At 39.4% G+C, this 27,515-nt stretch overlaps 1 protein-coding gene across 1 annotated transcript in view; it reads left to right on the top strand.

Moving 5' to 3' along the window:
• The window catches only part of MYO3B (myosin IIIB), a 386,538-nt gene that overhangs the window by 302,776 nt on the left and 56,247 nt on the right, over nucleotides 1–27,515 (top strand). Inside the window, exons 29-30 of the mRNA XM_045820463.1 lie at nucleotides 58–118; nucleotides 1,049–1,151. Of these exons, the coding sequence (XP_045676419.1) occupies nucleotides 58–118; nucleotides 1,049–1,151 (164 nt within the window). The remainder of the gene's footprint in view (nucleotides 1–57; nucleotides 119–1,048; nucleotides 1,152–27,515) is intronic.

Raw genomic sequence — 27,515 nt, 5'->3', positions numbered from 1 at the left:
TTAATGATCATTTTCAAGCCTTTTAACAATTATGATTATTTTTATTTTTGTTTTTAGGCATTCACAAGCCCAGAGCTCTCCAAAAGGGTACGATGTCTTCACAGGATATCCAAATAAGGTAGCTGGGTTACTTAATTCTGAAGTAACTGTGTATCTTTATTGCAGACTCGTCCAAGTCTGTGGGCGTGTAGGCTGTCTGTGGCTGCTTGGCCCAGCCATGCAAACATAAAACTGTTAGTAATATTTTGAAGTCTTCAAGACAAGAGCCCAGCTTGCTAAAGAACTTGGTTCAGCAGAGACAGGGAGGTACAGCGAAGAGAGAATCAAAAGCCTGGAAATTTGCTGCTGAGAATAAATGCTAGCTGCTCCCTGAGGTGATTTGTCTGTGCACTCCACTCTCTACAGATGTTAGAGCCTCTTTCTGAGCAAGGACCCGAGGTTCTTTGGTAGCACTTTGATATCCTGCTCGAATTCAATATGTGAAATGGAGGCGTCTCTCTGTGACTTGGAGCCCACAGCAGGCTTTGAAGTCTGATCCAATTTTTGCTGCCTACTATTTGATGTTGAAAGGATGAAATGAAGAAAATGTACAGTTTTTGCCAGTAACTCTGCTGAGCATATGTAAGATTAAAAAAACAAAATCCTTTGGATGACGTACTTAGAAATGTTAAGTAGATTAATACCTTCCTATAGGTTTTCTTTTTTCTTTCTTAGGGATAAACATCAAATATAAGAGAAAACGAGCACATAGCTGTTTTTATATTCTGGACTATAATTAATTAACTTAAGAGGGGGCTAGGGGAAGAAACAAATGAATGAAGTAAAAGGTGTCAAGATTTTGTTTACTAATTGCCCCCAAGGAGAGGACCTCCTCCGCTCAACTTTAATGCAAGACATTTAATTTTAATACAACATGACCCCAGTATACTTAGCTGCTTTTCCATATGATCGGGGTTAGAGGTCCCTTAGTTAAATGGAAGCCATGCCCTTAAGGTGGTTTCATTAGCAGATAAAAAGTTAATGTTTCTCTCACTGGGTCTTCCTAAAGCACGCAGTCTCTGGGACTGATTTGCTGTCTTCTGGATTGTGCCATGCTGCTGCTCCAGGTCACCTGGGACCGGGTCCCTCAAGGGAAGCCCCTGCAAAACCTGGTAAGAACATTTTGATTGCATGCTGCTCCTATCATTTGCATGGTTGTGTACTTTTTAACAAGTTACTTGGGCATGACTGTCTATAAGGCGGGACTGAGATAGTAATACAACGTGGTGTTAACACAAATTTCAGGTTTGGGAAGCCATACAGGCTGGAAGCACTCTGGTGCCTATCCATGCCAGTTAAGTTCACTTCTCTGAGGGAAGAAAATGAGTATCAGGTGCCATACTTTTACCTTTACTTGTAAGAACCTCAGATTAAGAAACTGCTTAAAACTTCATTTTGTTAAAGGAAAAGTGAACAGCTGACCAGCTTTCAGTGGGGCAGATCCTTCAGGGTCAAATCTAGACTTGGTAAAGAATATGGATTTAATGAGTAGTTCTGCCCTTTTGGCAGCATAGCCATTTTTTTTGTTTTTTGAGCAATAATATAAACATCTTGCTACACTCTTTTGGGAAATTTCTGGCCCCTTTTCCTAAGTTCTTTGTTGTGAACTATGGTAAACATCAATTTAGGGCTAAAATCAGTGTGGCTAATTAGTACTTCTGGAAGTACTTAGTGTGGCTAAAATCAGTACTTCTGGAAGATAAAGTAGAAGCATGATTATAAGAAATATTTATGAACCAAAAGGTACTAAGGACAATGTAGACCATTCCAAAGGAGGAAGCCTTTTCTACTTAAAATACCAACCTTACACTTGCTATCAACATTATCTATTTTTCTGAAATATGCAGTAGTTTCTCAGGTCTGTCCAAATTTCTTTTTGCCTTTTCTCCAGTGACAAAGTAGTACTATATGAAGTGGGAAACGTTTAATTAATATGTTGGGACCTCCAGTCCATATGAAAGTTCAACTTCTAGAGAGAGACAAGAGAAGATGAGTGTATTATAGCAGAACCCTTCAAATGGATATGCAGAAAATGATAAACTTGTCAAAGGAAATATTTTCCCCACAGCCAGGCTGTGATCAGGAATAAGGCCATGAGGAGGTAGGGGTAGGAAGAGTGCAAAAAGAGGAAAATTTAGGGAAAACACAGTGTGATAGAGCAAAATCCATTATGTAAGAATTTAGTTGGCATTTTTATCTATTCAAACAGACAATCTCTATCTTTTCATTGGGGTATTTAGACCTTTTGCACTTAATGTAATTATTGGTATGTTTTGGTTTAAATCTGTCATCTTGCAATTTGCTTTCTATTTGATCCATTTTGACTTTTTTCTCCCTTGGCATTCTACTTTGAAATACATGTAACTTTAAAAGACACATGAAAAGGAAAATTTCAAGTATGGTTGAGTAGCAAAAGGCACAGATTCTGGGGCCAGACTTGCCTCAATTCAAATCTCTGCTCTCCTGTGAATGTTAATAAAGCCATGTAACAACTCCTTACCTCAGTACCTACACATGTGAAATAAAGAAAATAGCAGTTCATAGCTGAGGGGGTGTACTGAGGAATAAATGCGCTGGTGTAAGTAAAGGGCATAGCACAATGTTTGCGATGTGGTAGTTTATGTTATTGATATCATGTAAATATAAGATTAATCTGTAAGTATGAATAATAATAGGTAAAAAATCAAATACTTGTTGTAAGGCAATAAGTTTTGGTGGGATAGTTCAAGGGGAGCTAAAATATTGTATTTTGAACTAAATTTTAAAGGGACTGGTTAGATTACAATTATTTTTCCCAAACTTTAGGAAAGTAGCCCAGAAAGTCAAATTTACTAATGTTTCCCATCTGACTTTCCATAACAGGCTCATATGCACATTCTTGTCATAATTGTTCCTTTCTTCCAATCTAGATGGCTGTCTACTGCGTTCGCCACCATCACTGTTACTTCTTTTACTCTAGTGGTCTTCCCGCCTTCGTCCTTTTCCTTGTTTGGTGTCTCTCATGCACATGCACCAGAGAAACTTTTCTAAAGCGTGCTCTGATCATCTCTTCCCCTTTCTTTCTACTCTTCAGTGGTTCCCCATAGCCCCAATATTAACTCTAAGCTTCTTTTTTATTTTTTTATTTTTAATTACCATTATCATTCAATATTACATTAGTTTCATGTGTACGGCATAGTGGTTAGAGATTTATGTAACTTATGAGGCACACCCCCGATAAGTCAAGTACCCACCTGACACCATACATAGCCATTACGATATTACTGACTATATTCCCTGTGACTATTTTATAACTGCAATTTGTACTTCATAATCCCTCCACCTTTTTCACCCAGGCCCCTCTTACCTGGTAACCATCAGTTACTTCTCTGTATCTATGACTTTGTTTCTGTTTTTTTTTTGTTTGTTTGTTCATTTGCTTTGTTTTTTAGATTCAACATATAAGTGAAATCATATGGAATTAGTCTTTCTCTGTCTGACTTATTTCACTTAGCATAATACCTTCTAGCACCATTCATTTTGTTGCAAATGGTAAGATTTCATTCTTTTTAAAAAAAATCTGATCTCTTTTTAGATTTTTTATTTTTTTATTTAATCTTCATTATATTTTTTCATTACCATTTAATACCCTTATACCTCCCTCCCCCCAGCAATCACCACACTATTGTCAATGTCCATGAGTCCTTTGTCTTTTTCCTAAGTCCCTCTACCCCCTAGCCCTGCCCCCCTCACCACTAGCTATCATCCTATTCTTCATCTATGAGTCTGTACCCGTTTTCCTTGTTAGTTCAGTTTGTTCATTAGATTCCACATATGAGTGAAATCATATGGTATTTGTCTTTTTCTGACTGGCTTATATCACTTAACATAATGTTCTCCAGGTCCATTCATATTGTTGGAAAGGGTAAAATTGTCTTCTTTTTAAAGCCAAGTAGTATTCCATCACATGCATGTCCCACATCTTTGTCTATTCATCTGTCATTGGACAGCTAGGTTGCTTCCATATCTTAACTGTTGTGAATAACGCTGCATGGAAAGAGGGATGCACACGTCTTTTCAAATTAGCATTTTGGATTTATTCAGATAAATACACAGAAGTGAAATTGTTCGGTCATATGGTAGTTTTATTTTTAATTTTTTGAGAAATCTCCATACAATTTTTCATAGTGGCTGCACCAACTTGCAATCCCACCAACAGTGCACAAGGGTTCCCTTCTCTCCACATCCTTGCCAACATTTGTTTGTTGATGATAGCCATTCTGACAGATATGAGGTGGTATCTCATTGCGGTTTTAATTTTCATTTCTCTGATGATTAGTCACTTTTCATGTGTCTGTTGGCCATTTGTTTGTCCTCTTTGGAGAAATATCTATTCAGTTCCTTAGCCCATTTTTTAAATCAGATTTTTTTTTTTGGTGTTAAGAATTCTAAGCTCCTTAGTATGATGTTCATGTCCCTAGTCCTTATCTTCCTTTCTAGCTCTGTCTTCTACTGATCCCTGTCCTTCATTCTGTGCCTCAGAACATCCAAACTATTCTCTGCTCTTCCAGCATGCCTGTTGTGTTCTTTCTCTCCTTTGTGACTTTGCTCATGCTGCTCTCTCTGCCTGATCTGCTCTTCTTCCCCACTCACTCTCAAAGTCCTCTCCATTCTTCAGAGTCCACAATGGTTCCCTCCTCTGTGCCCCTTGACATTTCCTACAGTGCTCAGCACATCCTGTCTTGTATTATAGTGGTTTTCATGCATCTACTCAGTCTGCTGGGGTGTGGGATTGGAGGAGGCAGGGAATAAATCTGAAGTTAGTCAGTCAGGCCAGCTCTGCCCAGAGCAAGCACGCAAAGAAGTGTTTAAATGTGTGGCTTGGGTAAAGGCTGTCGTCAGCCCCTTAGTCAGAGAGTCTCAGAAGTGTCCTTAATTGGTCCATTTAAGCCTGATTCATTCTTCACATAGGAGAGAAAAGCACAGTATACCCAGGAAGTACATAATACAAATCACTTTGCTACTAATCCAAGCAATGAAATTATTTAACTAGAGTGACAGTCATATACACAAATCGAATCTGATTTTACTATGTAAAAAATTATTCTTAGCCCTAGCTGGCGGAGCTCAGTAGATTGAGCTCAGGCTGCAAACCAAAGCATCGCAGGTTCAATTCCCAGTCAGGGCACATGCCTGGGTTGCAGGCCAGGTCTACAGTGGGGGCCACAAGAGAGGCAACCACACATTGATGTTTCTCTCTCTCTCTTTCTCCCTCCCTTACTGTCTCTAAAAATAAATCAAAAATATTTTTTAAAAATTATTATTTAGTCACTTGTTCCTCTGTTTATTTAAGAAACAAATATTAACATGTACTAAGCACCAAGAACTGTTCTGGGTCAGTACTTTTCAAACTGTTTTGAAAGGCCAATTTGAGATTTGCTGTTTTCATTTTCAATCCATGCAGCCAGATACTTTTGTAAAATACAATAAAAATGAATTACTAGATAATCACACTTTTTAAGTGTTGTGTCAATGTAAAATTGATCAAAACTTTTCTACATTTCTACCCTGGCCGGCATGGCTCAGTTGCTGAAGCACCATCCTGTAACTGAAGGGCTGCTGGCTCGGCTCCAGGCGGAGGCACATGCTCAGGTCGCGCGTTTGTTCGTTGGGCTCCCTGCCGGGGTGGACGATTGGTGTTTCTCTCTCTCTCTCTCTCTCTCCCTCCCTCCCTCCCCCTCTCTCTCCCTCCCCCCCTCTCAAATGAGAATAAAATAAACCTTAAAAATAATTTTTCTTAATTTCTTACTCTAAACTAAGTCGTTCTGAACTTCTTTGCTCATCTCATTGGGATCAGTAACAGGAGTTGGTGCACAGACCATGTGTCACTCGAGCTGTTCTGGGCACGTGTCATATGCCAGGGATAGCAGTCAAACATTCCAGTCCTCACAGGGCTGTGTTCTAGCAGAGGGAAAAAACAATTAACAATAAGCATAATGTATATAAGTAGGTTATATGGGATGTTAGAAAAGTGAAGTGTTATGGGGAGAAACTACAGCAAGGAAGACTAAGAGTGGCCAAAGTGGGGGAGATGGAGTTGGGGGTGGTTTACTTTTAAATGGGGTGGTCAGGGTGGGCTTCACTGAGAAAACTTGAAGGTGGTGAGCTAGTCAGTCCTGTACATGTCTAGGAAAAAAGTGTTATAGGCAGAGGGAACAGCCATGGCAAAGGCTCTGAACAGGCAGCATGCGTGGAATACACGCGGAGCAGAAAGCAAGATCATGTGACTGGAGCTGAAAAAGCAAGGAAGAAAATGGTAGGGGGTGAGCAGCCAGATGATGCAGGTCAGTATTTCTTAATGTCCTGTTTCAGCAAGTCTGGGTGGCCCCTGAGACTTCACAACACTAATGAGCTTCCAGTGGTGCAACCTTGTTGAACTGAGGTCTGCATTTTGAGTTGTGAGGATAAACACAGTGTAATGGGAGCCACTGAGCATGTTCAGCAGAGGAATGCCATAACCTGAATTATGTTTTAAAATGATTACTCCAGCTACTGGGTTGAGTATAAACTATAGATATCATCAATGAATGAAATATTATGTGCAAGTTGTGTTCTCTGGGCAGCTGGAACTCTCTAAAACCCACAACTCCCTTTCATACTAAGTCTACCAAACACAGTTCTTCTTCTTGGTGTATCAGAACATGATCACTAACAGTATTTATCACACTGGGCTATAATGCAGAGATCCTTGGATGCAACTGTGAAAAGGGACCACCTACCCTTGAAGTAAATGACCCTCGACCATTATGATTTTTAGTTAATGTGCCTGATTATTGTAACTTTCTTCTTTTCTAACATGAAGCAAATGTTTCTTGCTATTATTAATGTGCTCACTTTTAGTAACATACTCTTCTTCCCCTTCTCTCTTTTTCTTCTTTGTGGTGGTCTAAAATACAGGTTTTAGACATTTTTCTGCAGTTAAAAAAAGTAGACCTGAGTAGGCTGAGGGAATGAATCCCTAGGAGCCAAGGGAAGGAAACTGTCACAAAAGTATTAGGTGCCCACTTTCGACACATGCTAAGTACTTTACCTCTATTTTCTTAGTGTAAAGTCCACGGCGTTTAGTGTAGCGCTGTGACCTGTTTGTGCGAAAATTGCCATTACCAGCCCTGGCTTTCCTGTGATACCTCACCCAAGTGAGGTAGTTCTGTCCTCAAGAAATATTCCTATTTCTTTTTGCAGGTATAGAAAATCATTGCACTTGCTGAGAATAACTTTGTATTGCATCTTAAAGATGGAGCATGGTACATCTTTCGGGAGCTGAGGAGCGAACAGTGTTATACCTGCCTCCTGAGGGGATCCCAGTTTGCAGCGCACAGTGTGGGTCTGTGGTAGAGCTCCCAAAGAGCACCTAGTGTCACGTCTTTCAGGGCCTGTCCACCCCACGGCTGCGGAACAGACCACACACACTTTCACCCAGCTGCTTCTCTAACACCACATACTTCATTGTTTTCCTTTACCTTTCTCATTGCTTGCTACAAAGCAAACATGGGCTGTGTTTTATCCCTGGAACTCTTCATTCTTAGAGTCACCAAACATCTCAGTCTTCCTGTGTCTACAGAGTTTTACAAGATGTAGCATTGTTGTTGCTAACTCCAGGAGATTCTCGGGCAAACTGGGACGCCTTGGTCACCTTATTATAATACTGGTATAGGTTGAACTCATATTGGGAGGAACTATTTTTTAAAAATTAGATCACCCCATCAGGCAAGACTAAGCCCTGGATAGTGCTACAGATTTGCCTCATACTGCCTGCCTGTGTGCAGAGAAGGTAGCAGCAGCTGGGCGGACAGCAGCCACTGTGATCACGATGTACTCGGATGTCACCCATTTGACAGAGAGAACATGTTCCTACATGGGAGCCTCAAGGGCAACATTTTTCCTATTGGGACAGCACATGGAAACCAAGCCCCACATGGAGGGAAGGATACTGGGCCTCCCTGTCTTGTGCCCAGGGACATTAGGGAAGGCCACACACAGGGCTTCCAACCTGCTATTGTGGCCTCACACTTGGATAGTCTCTGGCACTTCAGACCCCGCTTGTTTCCGCTCCCATTGGACCGAGACATCTTTTCTTCTTGCCTAGATGCCATGGAATTCACTATAAACCAGTGGCAGAATTGGTAGACTTTTCTCAGTGAGATCATAATTACAGGCATAGAATTCTTTCCTTTAGCATGGGGAGGTGGAAAAACACCTCCTTATCAAGGTATCTTTTTAGATCTGGTGGTTCTCAAACTTCAGAGGGTTCAGAATCACCCGAGGGCTTACTAAAACACAGATAGCTGGGCCCTTTCCATAGCTTGTGTCCGGTGGAGAGAAGAAGGGATTTGCATTTTCATCAAGTTCCCAGGTGATGCCATGTGGCTGATCTGGGGACTACCCTTGAGAACCACTGATCTAGACATCCTCTACCTTGATGCTACATTTAATCAGAAAAAGTAAACTTTGCATATATGGCTTTCTATTCATTCAACAGACACTTATTGAGCACCAACTATATGTTAACCATAGGCAAGGGAGTGAAATAAGATATTTAATAGACTAACGCATGTCAACTATCTTGGTCTTTGCAGCTATTGTTTTCCAAAGCAGATTTGGTAACAACACACTAAGTGTCCATATTTAGCTCAAGTGCTCTCATTAAATTATCAGGATGTTGTCAAGAATTAATTTACTTGTAGGTGCTTGTAACTTTGCTCTAAAGGAAGGAGAGAGGATTGTTGCAGACGTTTATAAAGGGTCTCAATTTCTAAAATTATTAGGTATTATTGCCTTTAAAAGATATTTCTATTTTATAAACTATACTACTCCACCAGCCTTCCACAAGATCTGAATATCCCACCAGATCTGCATATTTGCACATACCTCTAACACGTTAAGTCATTACCATAATGTTTGTGTCTTGGCTTTTTGCAAAAGAATTTAGACAAGGTGACCAAATAAGGAGCACGCTTATGAGCCCTATGGACATGAGGACAGAGGGATGGAAGGAGAAAGAGGGGAGATTATCATTTTTCCAATCCCAAATCTAATTTCTCATTAGCTTTATTTATATTAATCATACACCTTTCCTATTTTGCTTAAAAGACTTTCCTAACTTTACTGCATCTGGGGTTTGGGTTGCTTTGTTTTGTTTTGTTTTGTTTTGTTTTGTAATTTTGGAGAAGGTGAATAGAATACTTGCGGCATCAGTTGCACTGACAGCAGTTTACCCCAACTAAGGCCTCTGTCCCACAGTGTGGCTTTCTAAAGGCACTTTGGAGGATCCCTACCAGGAGGAAAAGTTTCATTTGTTGCCCCATTTTCCCTGAGATTTGAAGATCAGGATAATAAGAAGAAGGGAGGCTGTTCATGAAGGTTCACACAGCGCCTGCTCCTCAGCCCCCTGAGGCAGTGAGGTTCTAGCCCTGTGGGAGGAGATGAGGCCGGAGAGGAAAGTGGCAGCTGTGAGAGCTGGTCGTTAGAAGCCATGGAGGTCACTTGTCAGCCGTTATTCCTGAGGCCACATACCTCAGGGAAAGCCTGTGACCGCCTGTTCTCATTCCTGCAATTTATTAACGCACATTACAATGTTGGAGAGGTTTTGGACATTATTCTGCTTAGATTGTTACCACAAACATTTGAGGAAAGTTCAGCAGGACCTTTTCTTGTGCTTTCCCAAGTGCATTAGGTCAGGATGTACTCTGCGATGCTGAGTTAGATTCTGGCCTTGACCCAGGACATCAACAGGGCAGGGTGGGGGGTGGGAGTCAAGTTAGGGTACTTGGCTTCCAGAACTGAATGTTGACGGCAGGACTGTAAAACGTGCCAGGAGTAATTTTATTTTTAAATTCTTCTCTTACTTGATGTATTTTAAATAACACACACTTTACAGACTACCTTGTTAACCTTAGCTGCTTAGTTTATTTCATTTTAAAGGATTCTTTTCAACTTTAAAATGAAACATACAGCTGTATGATGGTAGGAATAAATTGATTGTTCTTTTGATCTTTGTTTGTTTTCCAAGATTGGGAGTAATAATTTTTTTTAGTTACTGGATTAACTTTTTATTTTTTTTAGTAGTTTCGGGTTTTCAGGAAATTTGAGCAGAAAATAGAGTTTTCATGTACTCCCCTATCTCTTCCCCTCACCCCCCTGGTTTTCCATATTATTAATATCTTGTGTTAATGTAGCTCATTTGTTATAATATTGATATATTATTGTTCATTAAAGTCCATTCTTCACATTAGGGTTTATGTCATTATAGCCTGTGAGTTTTTACAAATATACAATACAGTGACATGTATCCACCTTTGCCGTATCAAACAGAAGTTCCTTTTGCCCGAAAAGCCCTGTGCTCCACACAGTCACCTCTCTCTCTTTCCCTCCCTCCCCTCAAGCTCCTGGCAACCGCTGCTTTGTTTGTTTGTTTGTTTGTGGTCTTTTTACTGTCTTCATAGTTTCGCCTCTTCCAGAATGTCATATAGTTGGAATTGCACAGTATAGTTCTTTCAGATTGGCATCTTTCAGTCAGCAATATGCATTTCAGGTTCTTCCATGTCTTTGCATGACTTGATAGTTTATTTTTATTGCTGAAAATAATCTATTATGTGGCTCTACCACATTTGTTTATTCATTCACCTATTGAAGGATACCTGGGTTGCTTCCAAATTTTGGCATTTATGAATAAAGCTTCTATAAGCATTTTGTGCAGGTTTTTGGGCAGATATAAGTTTTCAGCTCCTTTGAGTCAATACCAAAGAGTGTAATTTCTAGATTTTATTGTAAGACTATGTTTAGTTTTATAAGAAATTGCCTAACTGTCCTTTCAAGTTCCTAAACCATTTTGCAGTCCCACCAGCAAAGTATGAGAGTTCCTCATCCTCACCAGCATTTGGTGCTGTGGTTGGTTTGGATTTTTGCCATTTTAATAGGTGTGTGGGGTTATCTCATTGTTGCTTTAATTTGCATTTCCCTGAAGGTGTATAATGTGGAGCATCTTTTCTTATGCTTATTGCCATCTCTACATCTTCTTTGCTGAAGTGTCATTTTAGATCTTTTGCCCGTTTAAAAATTGTGTTAATTTGTTTAGAGGTTTAAGAATTCTTGGAATATTTTGAATACCAGTCCTCTGTCAGATATGTGTTTTGCGAATATTTCTCCTAGTCTAGCCTAGTCTTTTCATTCTCTTAACAGTGTCTCTTTTGTACAGCAGTAATGGATTTCTTTCTATGTAACTAGGGAGGAAAGTGTTTTAAAATAAGCCTGACAACCGTCTTATCTTCGTACCCACTCCGTATCTAAGAAGTATTGTAAGAAGGGGCCAAGGGGAACCAGGTAATTGGTTGCTCGGTAGTTGAACACAGGAAAACCATGATGTGTGTGTGTTCCCTAAATTAAATGTAATCAATTTTAAGTGTTATAGGGAGGTGAGATAGACATAGTCCCAAATTAAATAAGGAGGCAAAAACTTGCTTATGTGACTATGTGTAGAACCATAGACCATGGTTAAAACTTTCCTCTCAGTTTTCATTTTTATTTGACTGTTATTTCTTGGCCATTCACCAAATTTTGCCATGTATAAAGCACACCCAAGTTTTAGGCCCAAACTTTGAGGAAAAACAATCTTTCATTTTAATTTTTTAATTAAAATTTTTATTTATTTATATTTAGAAACAAATCTGATTATCATATTCCAGGCTATTATTTTATATATGCATATCATCATTGCTTTCTGGAATTACACTTTTAATGCATAAGTATAAATAAAAGAATTAAAAACATTTATATAGATACAGAATTAGTATTACCCATATATAATGCGCACCCCTATTTTTCTCTCAAAAATTTGTGCAAAAAGGTGCACATTATACATGGCAAAATATGGTACTATATGCCTTAAATAACTAGAACACCTAGAATGACCAGGAAAACTCTGTGGTTGTCTACTTATAGAAAAGCAGTGTTAAACAAGAGAGAAATTATTGGTTTAAATTCAAAGAGGTCTGGGAGAGTGTGAAAGGCACCTTTATTCCCATTCATTCAGCCAATATTTACCAAGCAGCTGCTAAGTGGCAGGCCCTACTTCAGGTCCTGGTGACATTGAAGGGAGCCAGGTCCAGGCTTGCCCTTATACAGGTTATATTTCAAGGGAGAAATGGACAAATAAATCTGAAATCAAATCTCCTTTGACCAAATTGTTATTCAGAGTTGGCACTGGAGCTTTGCTATGACAGGGACACATTTGTGGTCTCATGGGAGCAAAGGAGGATTAGATAGGCTCACCCCAAAGCTGAGAACTGAAGTGGGGTCGGGAATTGGCCAGGCGGAGGTAGAGAAAGATATTCCCAGCCCTCTCTCTGTTCCTTTTCCACACCAGGAAGAGTTCACAGTGGAAAGATGAGATATTGTGCTTGTTTTGTTTTTTACACTTTTTAAAAATTCTGGAATGTAACACGCCTGCAGGGGAAAAAGAAGTTTAAACAGAGATGGGTAGTGTGTTGAATTGTAACTACAACTGAGATCACAAACAGAATCTGCCAGGACCCCAGAAGCCTTCTGCATGTTCTTTTCCTGATTATCACTCTCTTCCTACTCCCTGGAGGTAACCTCCTCCATGTGCACCTGAATATCAGAGTTTCATTTTGCCCATTTTTCAGCTTCAAATAAGTGGGATAACACAGCATGTATTCTTTGGTTTTTAGCATTTTCTTCTTTTCGTCTTAATATTGTATTTTTAACATTAATGTGTTTATTTTCATTGCTCTACAATAGCCCATTTTATGGTTTCATTCTTTTGTTACTAGGCTTCTGGCTGAGATCCTTTCACTCAACCTTCTCATTTTACAGATGAGAAAACTGAGTCCCAGTTGGTCAATCCAGAGCCAGAATTCAACCCAGAGCAGCATTCCAGAGAGAAATCAAGGAAGCGATGCCTTTCAATTCCAGTTCTCAGGACCTAGACTATTTTTGATGGTTCTTTGGCCATTTTACCCTCTTACCTGTATTTTCCTCTTTGTTCTACAAAGGAACAGGGAAAAATAGGAACCTCAAGGGGTTGAACAGGTAGCTCTGTGTGCAGCTGTAGACTCTGAAATCTGTTTTATTATGCCCAAGTTATTTTATTATTTGTTCATTGGTCAGAGTTTAGGGTTTCTATTCTGATTAGGCTCCAAGGCAAGAAGGCAAGAAAAGGGACATAAAACCATACCTAGGGGATCATTGGCATCAGGTATGTTTTTGTTAACTTGGACTGCTGTTGGATTTAGATTAAAATTGCTTGTAATTTTTAAAAAGGAACAGATGTATTTCTTATAAAACTGTGAATACGAGGTTGGGGTAATGGCTGGAGGGAGAAGCTCAAGATAACAATTGATATTAAATGCATTTGCAGTTTTTCTCCCAACTAAGAACAGTTCACAGGGACTTCCTGATTCCCTACAAGTCACCGTGCTCTGTCCTATACCTGAACTTTCCTGACCTCTGCCTGCCACCGCCCCCAAATCCTTCATTCCCATATTTTGCCTTCTTTCCAGTGCTTTGTTGGTATTTAACCCTTTTATTACATGGAACTTCCCTGTTCTATGATTTGTATTCCTATGTTTTTAAGAATGTGTGTGTGTGTGTGTGTTTATATGTGTATGTGATAATCTGGCAGCTCCAAGGAACTCTGGATCAGGTCATGTCCTTAAAAAATAAGACTCAGGATATTGACTCAATGCATGATAATAGAGCCTGGCACATAGTAAGCACCTAATAAACAGTTAGCTGCTGCTGCTGCTATGATTTCCCACTCCTCAATCGTGAATCATTTCCGAAAGTGCCTAATTCTCAAGTTAACAACTCCTTCCTTCTTTCTGTTCAAATTGTCAAGACTTCTGGAGTGTGCTCAGAGTTTTGTAAATTGCACTTGTTTGTTTTCTGAATGTTACCACAAGTCTCAAGAATGTATCACCTTGAACCTCTGTTGCATTTAAGGAAAGTGGGACAAATTTGTTGATATTTTCTGTGTCTGACAATTTGTGTAATGGGAGGTAGTTATGTTTCATTAATCGACCTAAATGGTATAAGGGATTTTTAGAGCTCCCACCAACTAAGATCCTCATTTTCTTTCTCCACTATCCAAAAGGGTGTGTTTGGCTGCCTAGCAATGAGCAATTAGAACAGCCAGTCTACCCAGACATTAGGCTGGGTTAGTCTGACCTAATATACATGAAGACTCAGTGTTCCCAAAGGGACCCTTCCTTTTTAAGGGAAGAAATTAATGATATCCCTTTTCATTAAACTGGTGCCAGGTATTTTTTTCTAAGTAGCCTATTTAAAAGAACAAATTCAAACAGGCCCAAGAAACAAATGTGAGAGATCTACAAAGCTCTTAAGGGATGAGTTTACACACTATCCTAATTTCAAAGGAGAGGTTTTTGTGCTGGGACACAATGCCTGGGCTCTCCCAATGGGCACACACCAACTTTAAATGTCAAACTCTGCATTTGTGCAGAAATCAGATAAGTACAAAGAGCTCTAGGCTTGTTTCTGTTCTTAACTGATTTCCCTCCAAAGGACAGTTCACATGCTAACTCATTACACATGGTCTGAATGTTTGGGGTATGGGTGGGGGAACTAAGGATCCACTTCAAGTCTCCAAGGATCAAATTACAAAGTGTTCACTCAGTTTATCCGTCACTACTCTATTTTCCTATGTCCAGAGTAGATCAGCTCACAGCATCACACTTGCATTCTATTTGCTAATTTTCGATTTGGGTTGCCGTCTGGGGAGCAGGGCCCTTCGCATCTCTTGGGGGCTACTCATTCTTCACTCTAGGCTGCATCCTCTTATTCAGCTCATTAATGAAACTCCCACTACATGTAGCAGCATCTATTTAACACTTTGGGAAGGTACTGGGGAAAAAAGTACATCTGATTGTCTCTTCCCCTCTGTTCGTTGACAGGGATTTGTCCCCTTTCCCACCGGCGGTAAAACGGTTGCAATCTCTGCATTTAAAAATTATTTTTTTAATAAATTTTTGCCCTGGCCAGTGTGGCTCAGTTGGTTGGAACATCATCCCATAAACTGAAAGGTTACGGGTTCAATTCCTGGTCAGAGCACATGCCTAGGTTGCAGGTTCAGTCCCCAATTGGGGGGCATACAAGAGGCAATGAATCAATGTTTCTCTCTCACGTCAATGTTTCTCTCCCTCTCTTCCCCATTCTCTAAAAATCAATAAGCATGTCCTTAGCTGAGGAAAAAATTGATTGTCCTCCCCATTTTTAACATTTTACATACTTCATTTGAGTCTGCTCAGCCCCTAAAAGTATTTTTCTTCCTGTTTTATTAAAATTAAATCCTTATCTCAATATAGACACTATATAGGAGGCCTGCAGGTATGGACCTACAGGCTTTCCTCAAATTCTAGAAAATATATATAAAACAAGGAATGTATCAGGCAGAATTTCAGCAAGAAATAGATTGCACACTCAAATTAGGATAAATTAGCCATTGTTTAATAAAGGGATTCTTTTTAAAGAGTGTGGGAAGGATATACTGAAACTGTAAAGGATAGTGTAGTAGCCCAGGAGCTGGTGGGAGGGGAGCTGTAACCACATACACCTAAAAGGACAAGGAAAGAGAGTGGCATTTGGAATGCAGATGGAGTAAGTCATGTGGGTATAGGAGTCTTGAGAAAAGAGTTGACCTTGACTGAAGGTCAAGGTCACAGTCTACGAAAGATACAGTCCTTCCTCACTTGTTCCTTCCCTCTGATTCCCTGCTAGGGCTCTCTATTGGCCAAACCATTGGGAAGCCAGAGTAGGCCATACAGGTCAGCTTCTGGGGCACAGAACAGAGTGCAAATGGATAGAGAATGGATCTGGAGGGAAGGAGCGCTATACTATTTAAAGGGACCCAATATAATGTCAACTCCTTGTGTAAAGTTCACACCCTCTCCCACAAAGATGAAAAATACTTCTCTAGAATAATGCATCAGTTAGTAATTGTTCTCTGCTTCAATAAACAGATACTGAAAAACAGTGACTTCAAGAGATAAATGTTTATGTTCTTCATGTCATTGGAAGTCCAGGAGGTATGCAGTTTACATACCTCTGGCATTGGTTTACAAGATCAAAAATGTTAGGCAAGATCAAGTCTCTGCACTTCTCTTGGCTTTTTTTTTCCTGGTTCCAAAATAGCTGCTGAAGCTCCAACCATCATGTCTCCACTCCTTTCAAAAGTGCAAAAAGGATTTTCATGGAAGCCCTATGCAATACATTCTGTTTCCATTTCATGGTCTTCCTTTATCTGCAGATGATGAGAAATATTTTTGAGTTGATTGCATTGTGCCCTCTATGATATAAAGGTTCTGTTGGAAAGAATGAATGTAAGTAGACAACTAGTAGTATGTACACAGATAAAATTTAATCATCTGAGGCACTTATGCCCATGGCATTGCTTCATGCTGGTTTCTGATCTTAGGGATTTTCAAGTCACACAAATCAAATATTCCATCTGAATGACCAGATTCAGTCTCATGTCCTTCCTCATGGAGCATCAAGGCCTACAGGGGAAACAAAGGTCACCAAGAGATGATTATAAGATTCCAAAGCAAATACTCAAGTGTGATTGTGGAAATAGTTTGTGTAAACAAAGTCAAGCTATTTGTGGTAGAGTCTAGAAATAGGAGAAATAAGAAAAACACACTTTGGTAGCATGCTGGTGTGACTATAATGGCTATAACTGTTGTACAAAATTATTGTACAATGTATTTTGAGGGCCTTTTAAATTTTTTTCAGATCCTTTATTCCAATAATTAACTCATAATCTGCCTTTTTAAAATGTCTGGGTAAACTTAAGAGAACAATTAAATAAATTTGATACAGCTATAGTATGGAATAATAGAGAACTATTAAAAATTACATTTACAAAGCATTTAAGATAGTATGGGAGAAATGGTTTATTTTCATAATAATCTAAGTTTTGCTTCAGTTTTACCTAAGTATTCTGATCCTCTAGGTCTTCTTTTCCTTTAATATCTAACTAAAATGGTTAGAGCCCCATCCTATTGCTAATTGGAGGTCTTACACCCTCTATTCCATTGCTGCCTCTCACCATAATACTTGGGCTGTCAGAATTATAAGTAAACAAGAGCATTCATAATATTGTTTGTGGCAGGGCCACAACTTCTTTGGAGGGCAGTCAGTAAATATATCACCTGGACCAGCAATACCTGCTTCAAAATGTATCCTCTGTGCATAATTGGATGAGAGCACGATTATGCATATGATTCTGAGACCAGTTGTAGTGAAGTATAACAAGAACTCAGTGGTGTTCATTCTTGGTCACTCTGAGAATGATGATAGATAACGAGAAACAGGGATGTGCTTGACACGGTACCTAGCACACAGTAGGTGCTTAATAAGTGTTTATCAAATGATAAATTAATTCAGATGGGTAGTCTCTTTGGAGGAAATTAGTTTTGTTTCAAAAAGCATCTTGCATCTTACATTTTAGTCACATATTGTAAATATTTCTAGAACACAGTTGTCGCCATGGGACTAGAGCTTAGGAAATGGAGCACAGCCATCTGCCTAGAACAGTGGGAGACTTTCTGTTTATCTTTTTTTTTTTTGTACAATCAAATCCATTATGAAAATGGATGCAGTCTCCAAGCAAGACTGGAGAGAGAGATTAGTAGTGAGGCTTGGAAAAGTCTGCAGGGGGCAAGGTAGACTGAATCAGGTTGCTCCGTGGTTTATTTAGCTCTATGCAATGCTTTGGATGAGAGAAAACTAAACTGGGTCATCTAATTGATAAGCGTAATTGTTTTAGATAAATTTGCATGGTCTGGAGAGATGGTCTCAGGCCCTGATGAAAGGGGGAGTGCAGCTTGCTTTAAAGTCTTTTCTCCTCCTCTGCTCAAACACATTTCCCCTAACACACCTGAAAAATCCCCGAACCTTTGTTGCAAAAGAATTTGGCTACAGTAATCAGTGAAGACAACTTGAAATATTGGTCTTTCTATCAGCAGGTTATATAACACATTAAAATACACTTGGATTTAATGATGAAAACATGATGAATTGGAAACTTCTGAAAGTTTCATTGTTATTTTCTCAACAATTCCCGATAGGATGTGTTTAAATTACTTAATGTTAAAAGGCATATAAAATAGAGTAAGAGACTTACTCTGAACTATATGTTACAAAGAAAAGGATGAAGTAATGTTGCTCAGTTAAAAGGACTCTTTGGATAGAAAATGCAGTTTAGGTACATAACATGGTGGCTAAGAAAAAATGAATTTTGCCCTGACTGGTGTGGCTCAGCTGGTCAAGCATTGTCCATAAAGTGAACTGTCACTGGTTCGATTCCTGGTCAGGGCACATGACTGACCAGGGTTCAGTCCCCAGTCAAGGTGCATGTAAGAGGCAAGTGATTGATGTTTCTCTCTCACATCAATGTTTCTTACCCTCTTTCTCTCTCCTTTTCCCTCCAGAAATAGATAAATAAAATCTAAAAAGAAAAAATTATTTTTAAAAAAGATGGGTATAGAATGATTATTATATTGATTTTAAGGCCTGAGAATTTTTACCGCATAAATTATGTAGGCAATAATATTAAAATAAAGCTTATATTTGGAATATACATTACGGCTAGAATTCTGTCATTTGAATTTTTCTAAGTTCCACTTACCCTAGCAACTAAATAATATTATTCATCTTATGAAGGGAGTTATGAGTGGTCAATGAGAAAATTCTAATTTCCCCAAACACATTTTTTACTGATTTATTACACTTATCTGCACTAAAGTATTAAATATTGAAATGTATGGAGTTATCAGATCATACTGGCAAAAGAACACTTGATTTTTAAAAATTATACATCGAGTGTTGATGAGTTTGGTATTTTTTAAGAGGTTCCCCCTCTCAGTAAGAAAATATTCTCTGTGTAATTTTGAAGTTCAAATGTTTCTGATTAGTGTCCTGGTATCTTATTGGTGCCTTCTGGAAGGCAATAAAATTAGTAGAGTGTATGAGTTCCTCATATCTGCATGATTGAGTCCAGATTTGAGAACAGGGCAATCGCCCTGATGAAGAGCTGCAGCATTCCGTGCCTGAGTCACAGACTCAGATCCTTAGAACATTAACACGGGTGTTTGTCAACCATCTAACCTTTAATATTGTCATATTTTTAAATGAGACGCTTAGCTTATTGGCATATAGGGAACAGGTTATAGAATTTTTGCAAGCAACTTTCAGTTAAAACAATATGAACTGTCTTTATTGCATTTATTGACATGAAGGGGATGTCTTCTTATCTTTTCAGAGACTGTTTCCTAAGAGCAAACATAAAATCGTGCAATAGAGGAAGAAGACAGAGTGACTTTAGTTATAAACTCGATTATTATTATTATTAGTTTGTAATTATTATTGTAATAATATCTTCTACTGAAACTGGCCTTCTAATAACAAAACTAACACTCATAACTAGATGAATGTTAATGAGTTCAATAAGCATTTCGATAAAAGCCTCGACTGGTGTGGCTAGATTGGGCGTTGTCGCACAAAGTTAAAGGTTGAGGGTTTGATTCCCAGTAGGTGCACATGCCTAGGTTGCAGGTTCGGTCCCTGGTCAGGCCGCATACAAGTGGTAGCCGATGGACATTTTTCTCTCTCATTCCTGTTTCTCTCCCTCTCTCCCTCCCTTCCCTTCTCCCTAACAATAAATTTTAAAACATTTTTTTAAAAGAGTTGCAATAAAAGCTCTGTGAATTTCTTCATTTCTCAACTGAAAAGTAAACTTTCTCCCCTGCCTATGGATTTTAGGTGATGACAGTGAAGACTGTGGGAGATTCTAAGATAAGGACTTATAGAAATGTTTGAAGCTCTCTTTGGACCTGAAAATATAACATTCCTTTGCTCATATAAAAAGTCACATAACAAAATGTTTAAGAAAGTTAATAGGGCTACAGCTCTAATTGGAGCAGCAGAGAACAAATCACTGAGCTTTGCTTCTGATCGGCCTGTTTTGCTGGGGCCTGTGGCTGAGGTTGGAAGGGAATAATCTGCCAAATGGCCCATCTCATTACGCCGAGAGGTCTCCAGGCAGAAAGTCCATCGGAAAAAAAAAATAACACAAAACAAGTCACAAATGGAATGTCACTGCAAGGAAAGCTACACCTTTTATTGCTTACAAGAAACAGAGGTAACTACATGTATTTGGAAAGTAGTGTCTTAAGTAGTCTTAACCCATACCCAAGCTGGGGAAAACTTGATGAGATTTAGGGATGGAATGATGGTCATGCACATTTTTATGTGCTGTCAAATAAAAATTTCCTATTCCACTTAGCAGCTTTTTAGATCTTCAAGCGATATGCTTTGGTGCACTGGCAGGTCATGGATGGGTTATGGTTGTGCCAAGATGTTGAAGCACAAGGGCAGAACGGGGCAGCCAGACCACCGCGGTTTGCTGGTTATGCCGTACAAATAGTATCATTTTCTCTGTGTATGATGATATGGCAGGGACTGAAAACCTTGCTTTCCAGGCATGTTTGCAAAATCCCTGAATTCCAAAAAAGGGGCCATATAAAATTATTTTATTCGTAAATAAACAGAGGCAGAAAGAGTATAGTGCAGGTTGCCAAAGAGAATGCATGATGCGCATGGTGAAAATAGGGGCAGAGTGTGGAAACAGGTCGGTGGAGGAAGGCCAAGGACTTCACACTGGGCTTTTTTTTTCCTTCCTGTGCTTGAATACACTGACGCTAACAATAAGTACTCAGAAATTTTCTAGCAAATGTTCAGGAGTGAGGGCATATGGTGCATTTGATTTTGTTTGTGTTTAAAATATGGTTTCCACACAGATGGGATTGCTTTAGTGGTTGTGTGACTTTGTTTGGATTTTCTTTTGCTCAAAAAAGAGATGAGAACATAGCTCTTTGAAATAGCCAGCTCCCAGGTTTGTTTTCCATAGTTTGATTCACCACAGTTGCAGAGAGGTGCAGGCTTCTGTCCCCACCAAAACCTTTTGCTGGTTAGCAAGATTACACGACTTTCAACAGTGGTTTCAGCTGCATCTCGGCATATCAGGGTTAAGGCATAAAAGGATGATGTGAAAATTCAATGGACCATAGATTTAAATATTTAGATCTTTAGATTCTGGAGTGCAGTTACTATAACAGGAATCTGGCCACAACACTAGAGCTGATGGAGCCAACTACTTCTTTGAAAGGTTGGATGACCAGGGACAAGCTCTACAAAAAAATGAAGTCAGTGACATATGGATCCTATTAGATAAATTGACATTTAATATCCAAAGATATGTTTAGATATCCAGTCTGACATTTTTCCCTTCCAACTTTGGTGGTGAGGATGGATGGGAGAAAAGAAAAAAAGAAGACAGGAAAAAACCCTGAAAATACTAAAAATTCACAAAATTGTGCATGTCACTTCTTTATTTGTCATTATTCCTACACTTTCCTGTTACCTGGGGCCTAAATATTAGTCCAAGGAACACGACAGAACCATCTTTGTTTCCTCTTTTCTGTTCCATCAGGTGGGCCCTTCACCCATCCTTCCAAAAGTTAGCTAAAGTCACTTTTGCATTTCCCCCGGGAAAAAAAAAAATGCAACTTTCAGCAATATTCAAGTAATATATCCTTCTCTTACATTAGTGTGGTATCTTAGGTTAAAAAAAAATTGTATAGTAGGACACCCACTTAATCACCAACAGCCTCTGAAGGATGTCCTCCATGGCATTCATGAAGCTGCACTTGAATCATGTGTTAACCCATGAGCAGAAGAGCTGTTTCCTTCCCGGGAGCTTGTGAAAGAGAGAGAGGCAGAGACTGACTGACTCCATAAAACCAAGCTGGGTCCCCACCCCCTTTGTTTTGAATTGTAATCCACAGAAAACTGAATCATAAAAATGCCTTGCTTTTTTCCCCCCTAAATCCTAGAATTCAGACTATTTTGGCAGTGTGTGTGTGTGTGTGTGATTTGATTCTTTTAACAATGTCTGTTTTATAAAGTGATGTGAATTATTTTAACATGAGATTTTTTGGTAAATGCTTCCACCTAAACCTAATTTAACTATTTGGTAAGAGGATTAAGGACACTCGGACACTGGTATGATTCTGGGGGAAGATTCAAGATTAATGTACTAAGCTGCCAAAATTATTGTTTAAAATGTGAACCCAGATTTAGATCTCATATGCAAGTTCTTCGCTAAAGAAAGAGTTTTCCAAGTGTAAAGAGAAGACCAAGTTCTCCTCGCTGCTCTAACTAGACCCTGGAAATGGTGTTTAGGAAGCCAAGACCTGTATGCAAAACATTGGCGTGAAGGATTGGAGTTGAGGTGGTTTGCTTATTTTCCTTTTTATTTAGCTTCTCCATTATGCTAGATAGGCTTAGGTTACTGGAGATAAAATTAATCCTTTTTGAACTGGATCTTTGTGAACAAAATAGCAGAATATGTCCACTTCACCTATGAGAACACTGCTCTGCTAAAGATTAGGTACCTGTCCACTTGCATGCAGCCAGCGGGGTCAGAGCCAGATTGTACTTGGGCTTTTCACTGCAAAGTCTGGGCCACCCTGCTCTGTCATCTTCCTCAGTAAGCACTTGTTACTCTATGTGATGTTGTAACAAAAATACTGGGTGGCTTAAACAGCAAACATTTATTTCTCACAGTTCTGAAGGCTATGTCCATGATTAAAGTGCCAACAGATTTCAGTGTCTGATGAGGACCCATTTCCTGGTTCATGGACGATGTCTTTTTGCTGTGTCCTCACATGGTAGCAGTGGTGAGGGACATCTCCTGGGTCTCTTTAATAAGGGAACTAAACCCATTCATGGGGGCTCCTACTCACCTTCCAACCCTCCCCCTGTAGTATCACTCTGGGAATTAGGATTTCAGCATATGAATTTGAGGGGAACACAACTTTCAATCTATAGTGGACCTAATCATTGCTGTATGGCTGGCAGAACTGATTTTATTTAGCAAGTGGCCATTCTGATTATTTGTCCTTGAAAAAACAAACATTTTTTAAAATCCTGGCCTAGATTTTGGATTCTTTATTTGCAAATTCTCTTTATGCTTTTGCAGATCCCAGACAGTTCTCAACTGTTGCACAGATATCAGTGTAAACATTGTTTCACAAATTAGCAGCACCCTGACAACCCGTCTATAAATGATAGGTAGGAATTTGAAGTTCCCACAGCCTTATCCTTAAGCCTCTTGCTCTCATTGTTCCTTGATACGGTGCTAGGGATGTAGCTGGGACTCAATCTTTGTGAAATAAACAAGCCTATCCCATCACCCTGAAAGACTCACCAGCAACTCCATTGCTGATTTAGAACTACCTACTAAAAGCCTGCTGTTAATATGACCTTTGTTTCTCAAGATAGATAACAGATTTTATCAGACTAACTGGTTTGCACCTATCAATGAGTAATTTCTAAAGGAATTAGAGATGTTGGTAGATGTTTTTAAGCAACAGCCACTAAAAGATTTGTTCACCCCTTGAATACGCATTCATTTTTCATTTGGTATGATCCAGGCCACATAAAATAGAAAGAGGAATATGATTCTGTACCTATTCACAGGTGAGATCATTGTTATTGTGTTGTTATATAGAGGATGAAATGGAAGTCCAGTATTACAGCATTTAACTTGGACTTGAAAGTTAAGGGAGGCTCCAGGAGAAGATGATCTTGAGACAGTTCTTACAGGGCTGGCAGATGGAGTTTGTTGTGTTGGAGCACAGGCTGAGCTCTGAGGAACAGTAGGAGATGAGTTGGAGAGGTAAGGAGGTGTCAGATTAAGAAGGGTCTTGTGCACTGTGCTGAAGAGTACCACCTTTGTTTGGAAAGTTATGGAGAACCATTGAAAACATTAAGCAGAGGAGTGCCGTGCTCATTTAGAAAATTATCTCGTGTTACCCTGTGGAGAATGGATATGAAGGGGCAAAACTGGAGATGGGATTCTCCATCTGTGGTCTAAGTGTGGTCTAAGTGTGAATTGATGAGGGCCTGAATCAAATCAGTGAGAGTGAGGGAATGATTATCCCGCAGGGAGGATAAAAGTGGAGTGTACCCGACCTGATGATTGATATATGGTGGGAGTAGTTGAGGGAGGAATCTGGAATGAGATGCCTTTGTTTCTGGCTTGTGCTGTTCCTGAACACGTTGTCTAAAAGTGAAGGCAGCTGCTAAGATTATGGTGAAATAATGCTAGAGAAATAAGTGGGAAAACAAGGGTCAGTCTTTCAATATGCAATTGAAATAATGGTGGCAGAGAGTGGGTAGAGAGGTGGGAGAGGTCATCAAAGCTTGGCATTTCCTCCACTCACCACCTGTGCAGGCCAGGCCCTCATGGCCAAGGTTGGCACCCCTTTATGTGATGCACCCCTGGTTCAACACGGCAGATGTTCCACTGGGCTATCCACTTCTTGAAACAATTCCTACAAACATAAATATCTATAAACATATTTGGCTCAATTGGGGAAATACATACACAATGTAATGTGTTGTGAATCTAACCATGGTTCTCATTTTTCCAAGCCAGTCTATTATGAGAAATAATTTATACCATGACTGGTTTTCCTCTAGATATTCCCTTCTTTTTCTTTAGTAATTTGTCGTATAAACTCTCATGTTCCACATTGATTACCAGCTGTGCCTTGTAATTGGTCTCTGTGTTTTACTGGTCAGGGATGGGTTAAAGGTGTATACTTTTTTAAAGCTAGATTGTAAACTCTCTATAGAAAATATCTGTTAACATTCTGAAGATTGGACTGCTTCTAGAAGATACTATATACATGTAGACTCTGTTATACCAGCAAAATTTGACTGAGTTGAAAATCAAACTGCATTATTTAATAACTAGCAGGATGTAGGATGCTTGTCAGTCAAAATACAAGAAACTAGAGTGGCTACCTAGGTAATTAATTCAAAGTGAATACCTGATTGCATTCTTCCAGAACGAACCATCACCTGGTGTTAAGAACATAAGTCCTCCTACAGTCCAAAGAAGGATTTCAACTCCACTATAAGTATGGAAAACTGTTCATTTTCCATAGTAAAGTGAAAGGCTGACAAAAGGCAATTAACCTTACAAATAAGCAGGAAAAAATTGTGGTATTTCATGGCATGCAGGTTGTGGACCTCAAATCACTTTGTGCCATTAATTGAATAAGCTCTAAGGGGAGGGAATGACTATCCCAGCATACACTAGAAGAATATTTCAAGTTAGGAGGTGAAAAGATAATGCCAATGTGTGTTTCACAATGGACTTCTTTTGTCTTTTTCTTTTTTTTCAAAGAGAGGGAGAGAAACAGCAACATGTGTTTGCCTCTCATGCACCCCCCACTGGGGACCTGGTCCACAACCCAGCCATGTGCCCTGCTGGGAATTGAACCAGCAACCCTTTGGTTCACTGGCCGGCACTCAGTCCACTGAGCCATACCAGCCAGGGCAGATTATTTTTTTAAGAAAAAGGAAAAAAAAAACATAAAAGACTGACGAGGACACTGGCCCTCGGACAGTGTCCGCAGCATTACGGATGAGATATGAGATAAATTCACACAGACTACCAAGTCCTGTGGAGGAAAAGGGATGGCACGGCTGCTCTCTCAAGGGGAGAGTGCCTCAGAGCAGCCTGGCCACTCTCTCAAAGGAGAGCACTCCGACCCTTGCCTTGACAGATTTTTACTGGGTTTCAATTTGCACAGGGATACAGGTAAAGTTCATTAATCATTGTCAGGCAGGAAGGATCAAACAATAGATAGCATACAAAGAACTACAAGGGCCTATTCTGAGTCAGGGTCTGTTAGCTAAAGGGCTACAGAACTTTGGGAAACAAACCCATTTCCTGCTTGGACCTTTATCATTTAATTGAGAACATTCTTAGCAAAGCAGGTTTCTCAGGACTTTACATATTCTTTCTCAGGCCTGATCACCTGGGGAACCCGCCCTTTCCAGGCCAGGGCTATACCACCCTCTGTCATTGTTTCAGGCTTAAATCAGGCACGGGAAGTAAGGCAGCCAAGAGATTAGGAGACTTCTCCAGAAAGAGGACTCAGGCTGTGTCAAAGGTGAGGGGCGAGTGTCCATCACCCCCTTTTGCTATAGCCCCCCAAGTCCTTCCCTGAGGGCCTGCACATCAGGGCATATGTTTAGGTTGCAGGCTATGTCCCCAATGGAGGCCAGGTAAGAGGCAACCACATATTGATGTTTCTCTCCCTCTCTTTCTCCTGCCCTTCCTCTCACTTTAAAATTAAATAATAAATGAAGTCCTTTTGAAAAATCATGTTTCAAAGAATATTTACAGTTACTAATAAGTGTTTGTATTTAAATATTAAGAGAAAAATATAAAATATATAATGTAACTATATATATTTGTATATAACAAATTTATATATATTTTATCTGTATCAGGGTCAGCAAATATTTTCTGTAAAGAACCAGATAGTAAATATTTTAGGCTTTGCAGGTGACCAGGTCTCTTGCTCAGCTCTGCTGTCATAGGGTGAAAACATCATAGATGGCACAAAAACAAATAATCATGGCTGGGTTCCAATGAAACTTACTTATGGACACTGGAATATGAATTTCCTTTAATTTTAATGTACCACAAAATATTTTTACTCATTTGATTTTTCCAACCATTTACTATTTCTTTTGTTTTTATTTTTTAATTATATTTTATTGATTATGCTATTACAGGTGTCCTGAGCTGTCCCCCTTTTCCCCCCTCCACACAGCCCCCTACTTCCTCAGTCAATCCCTCCACCATTGTTCATGTCCATGGGTCATGCATATAAGTTCTTTGGCTCCTCCATTTCCTATACAGTACTTAACATCCCCATGGATATTCTGTAACTACCTATCTGTACCTCTTAATCCCCTCACCTCTTCACCCATTCCTCTACACCCCCTCCAATCTGGTAACCATCAGAATGCTCTTCATATCCATGATTCTGTCTCTGTTCTTATTTGCTTAGTTTGTTTTTTAACTTCAATTGTGGTCAGATATGTATTTATTGCCATTTTATTGTTCATAGTTTTGATCTTCTTTTTCTTAAATAAGTCCCTTTAACATTTCATATAATAATGGTTTGGTGATGATCAACTCCTTTAGATTTTTCTTGTCTGGAAAGCTCTTTATCTGCCCTTCTTTCTAGATAATAGCTTTACTGGGTAGAGCAATCTTGGCTGTAGGTCTCTGCTTTTCATGACTTTGAATATTTCTTGCCAGTCCCTCCTAGCCTGCAGTTTCTTTTGAGAAATCAGCTAGAAGTCTTATAGGAATTCCTCTGTAGGTAACTAACTGCTTTTCTCTTGCTGCTTTTAAGATTCTTTATCTTTAAACTTTGGCATTTTAATTGTAATGTGCCTTGGAGTGGGCCTCTTTGTATCCACCTTGTTTGGGACTCTCTGTACTTCTAGGACTTACATGTCTATTT

The sequence above is a fragment of the Phyllostomus hastatus genome, unplaced genomic scaffold (genome assembly GCF_019186645.2).
Source record: "Phyllostomus hastatus isolate PE091 unplaced genomic scaffold, TTU_PhHast_1.1 phas_contig_1, whole genome shotgun sequence".
Lineage (NCBI taxonomy): Eukaryota > Metazoa > Chordata > Mammalia > Chiroptera > Phyllostomidae > Phyllostomus > Phyllostomus hastatus.
The sequence above is the reverse complement of the archived record's forward strand: the minus strand, read 5'-3'. Positions and strand labels throughout refer to the sequence as shown.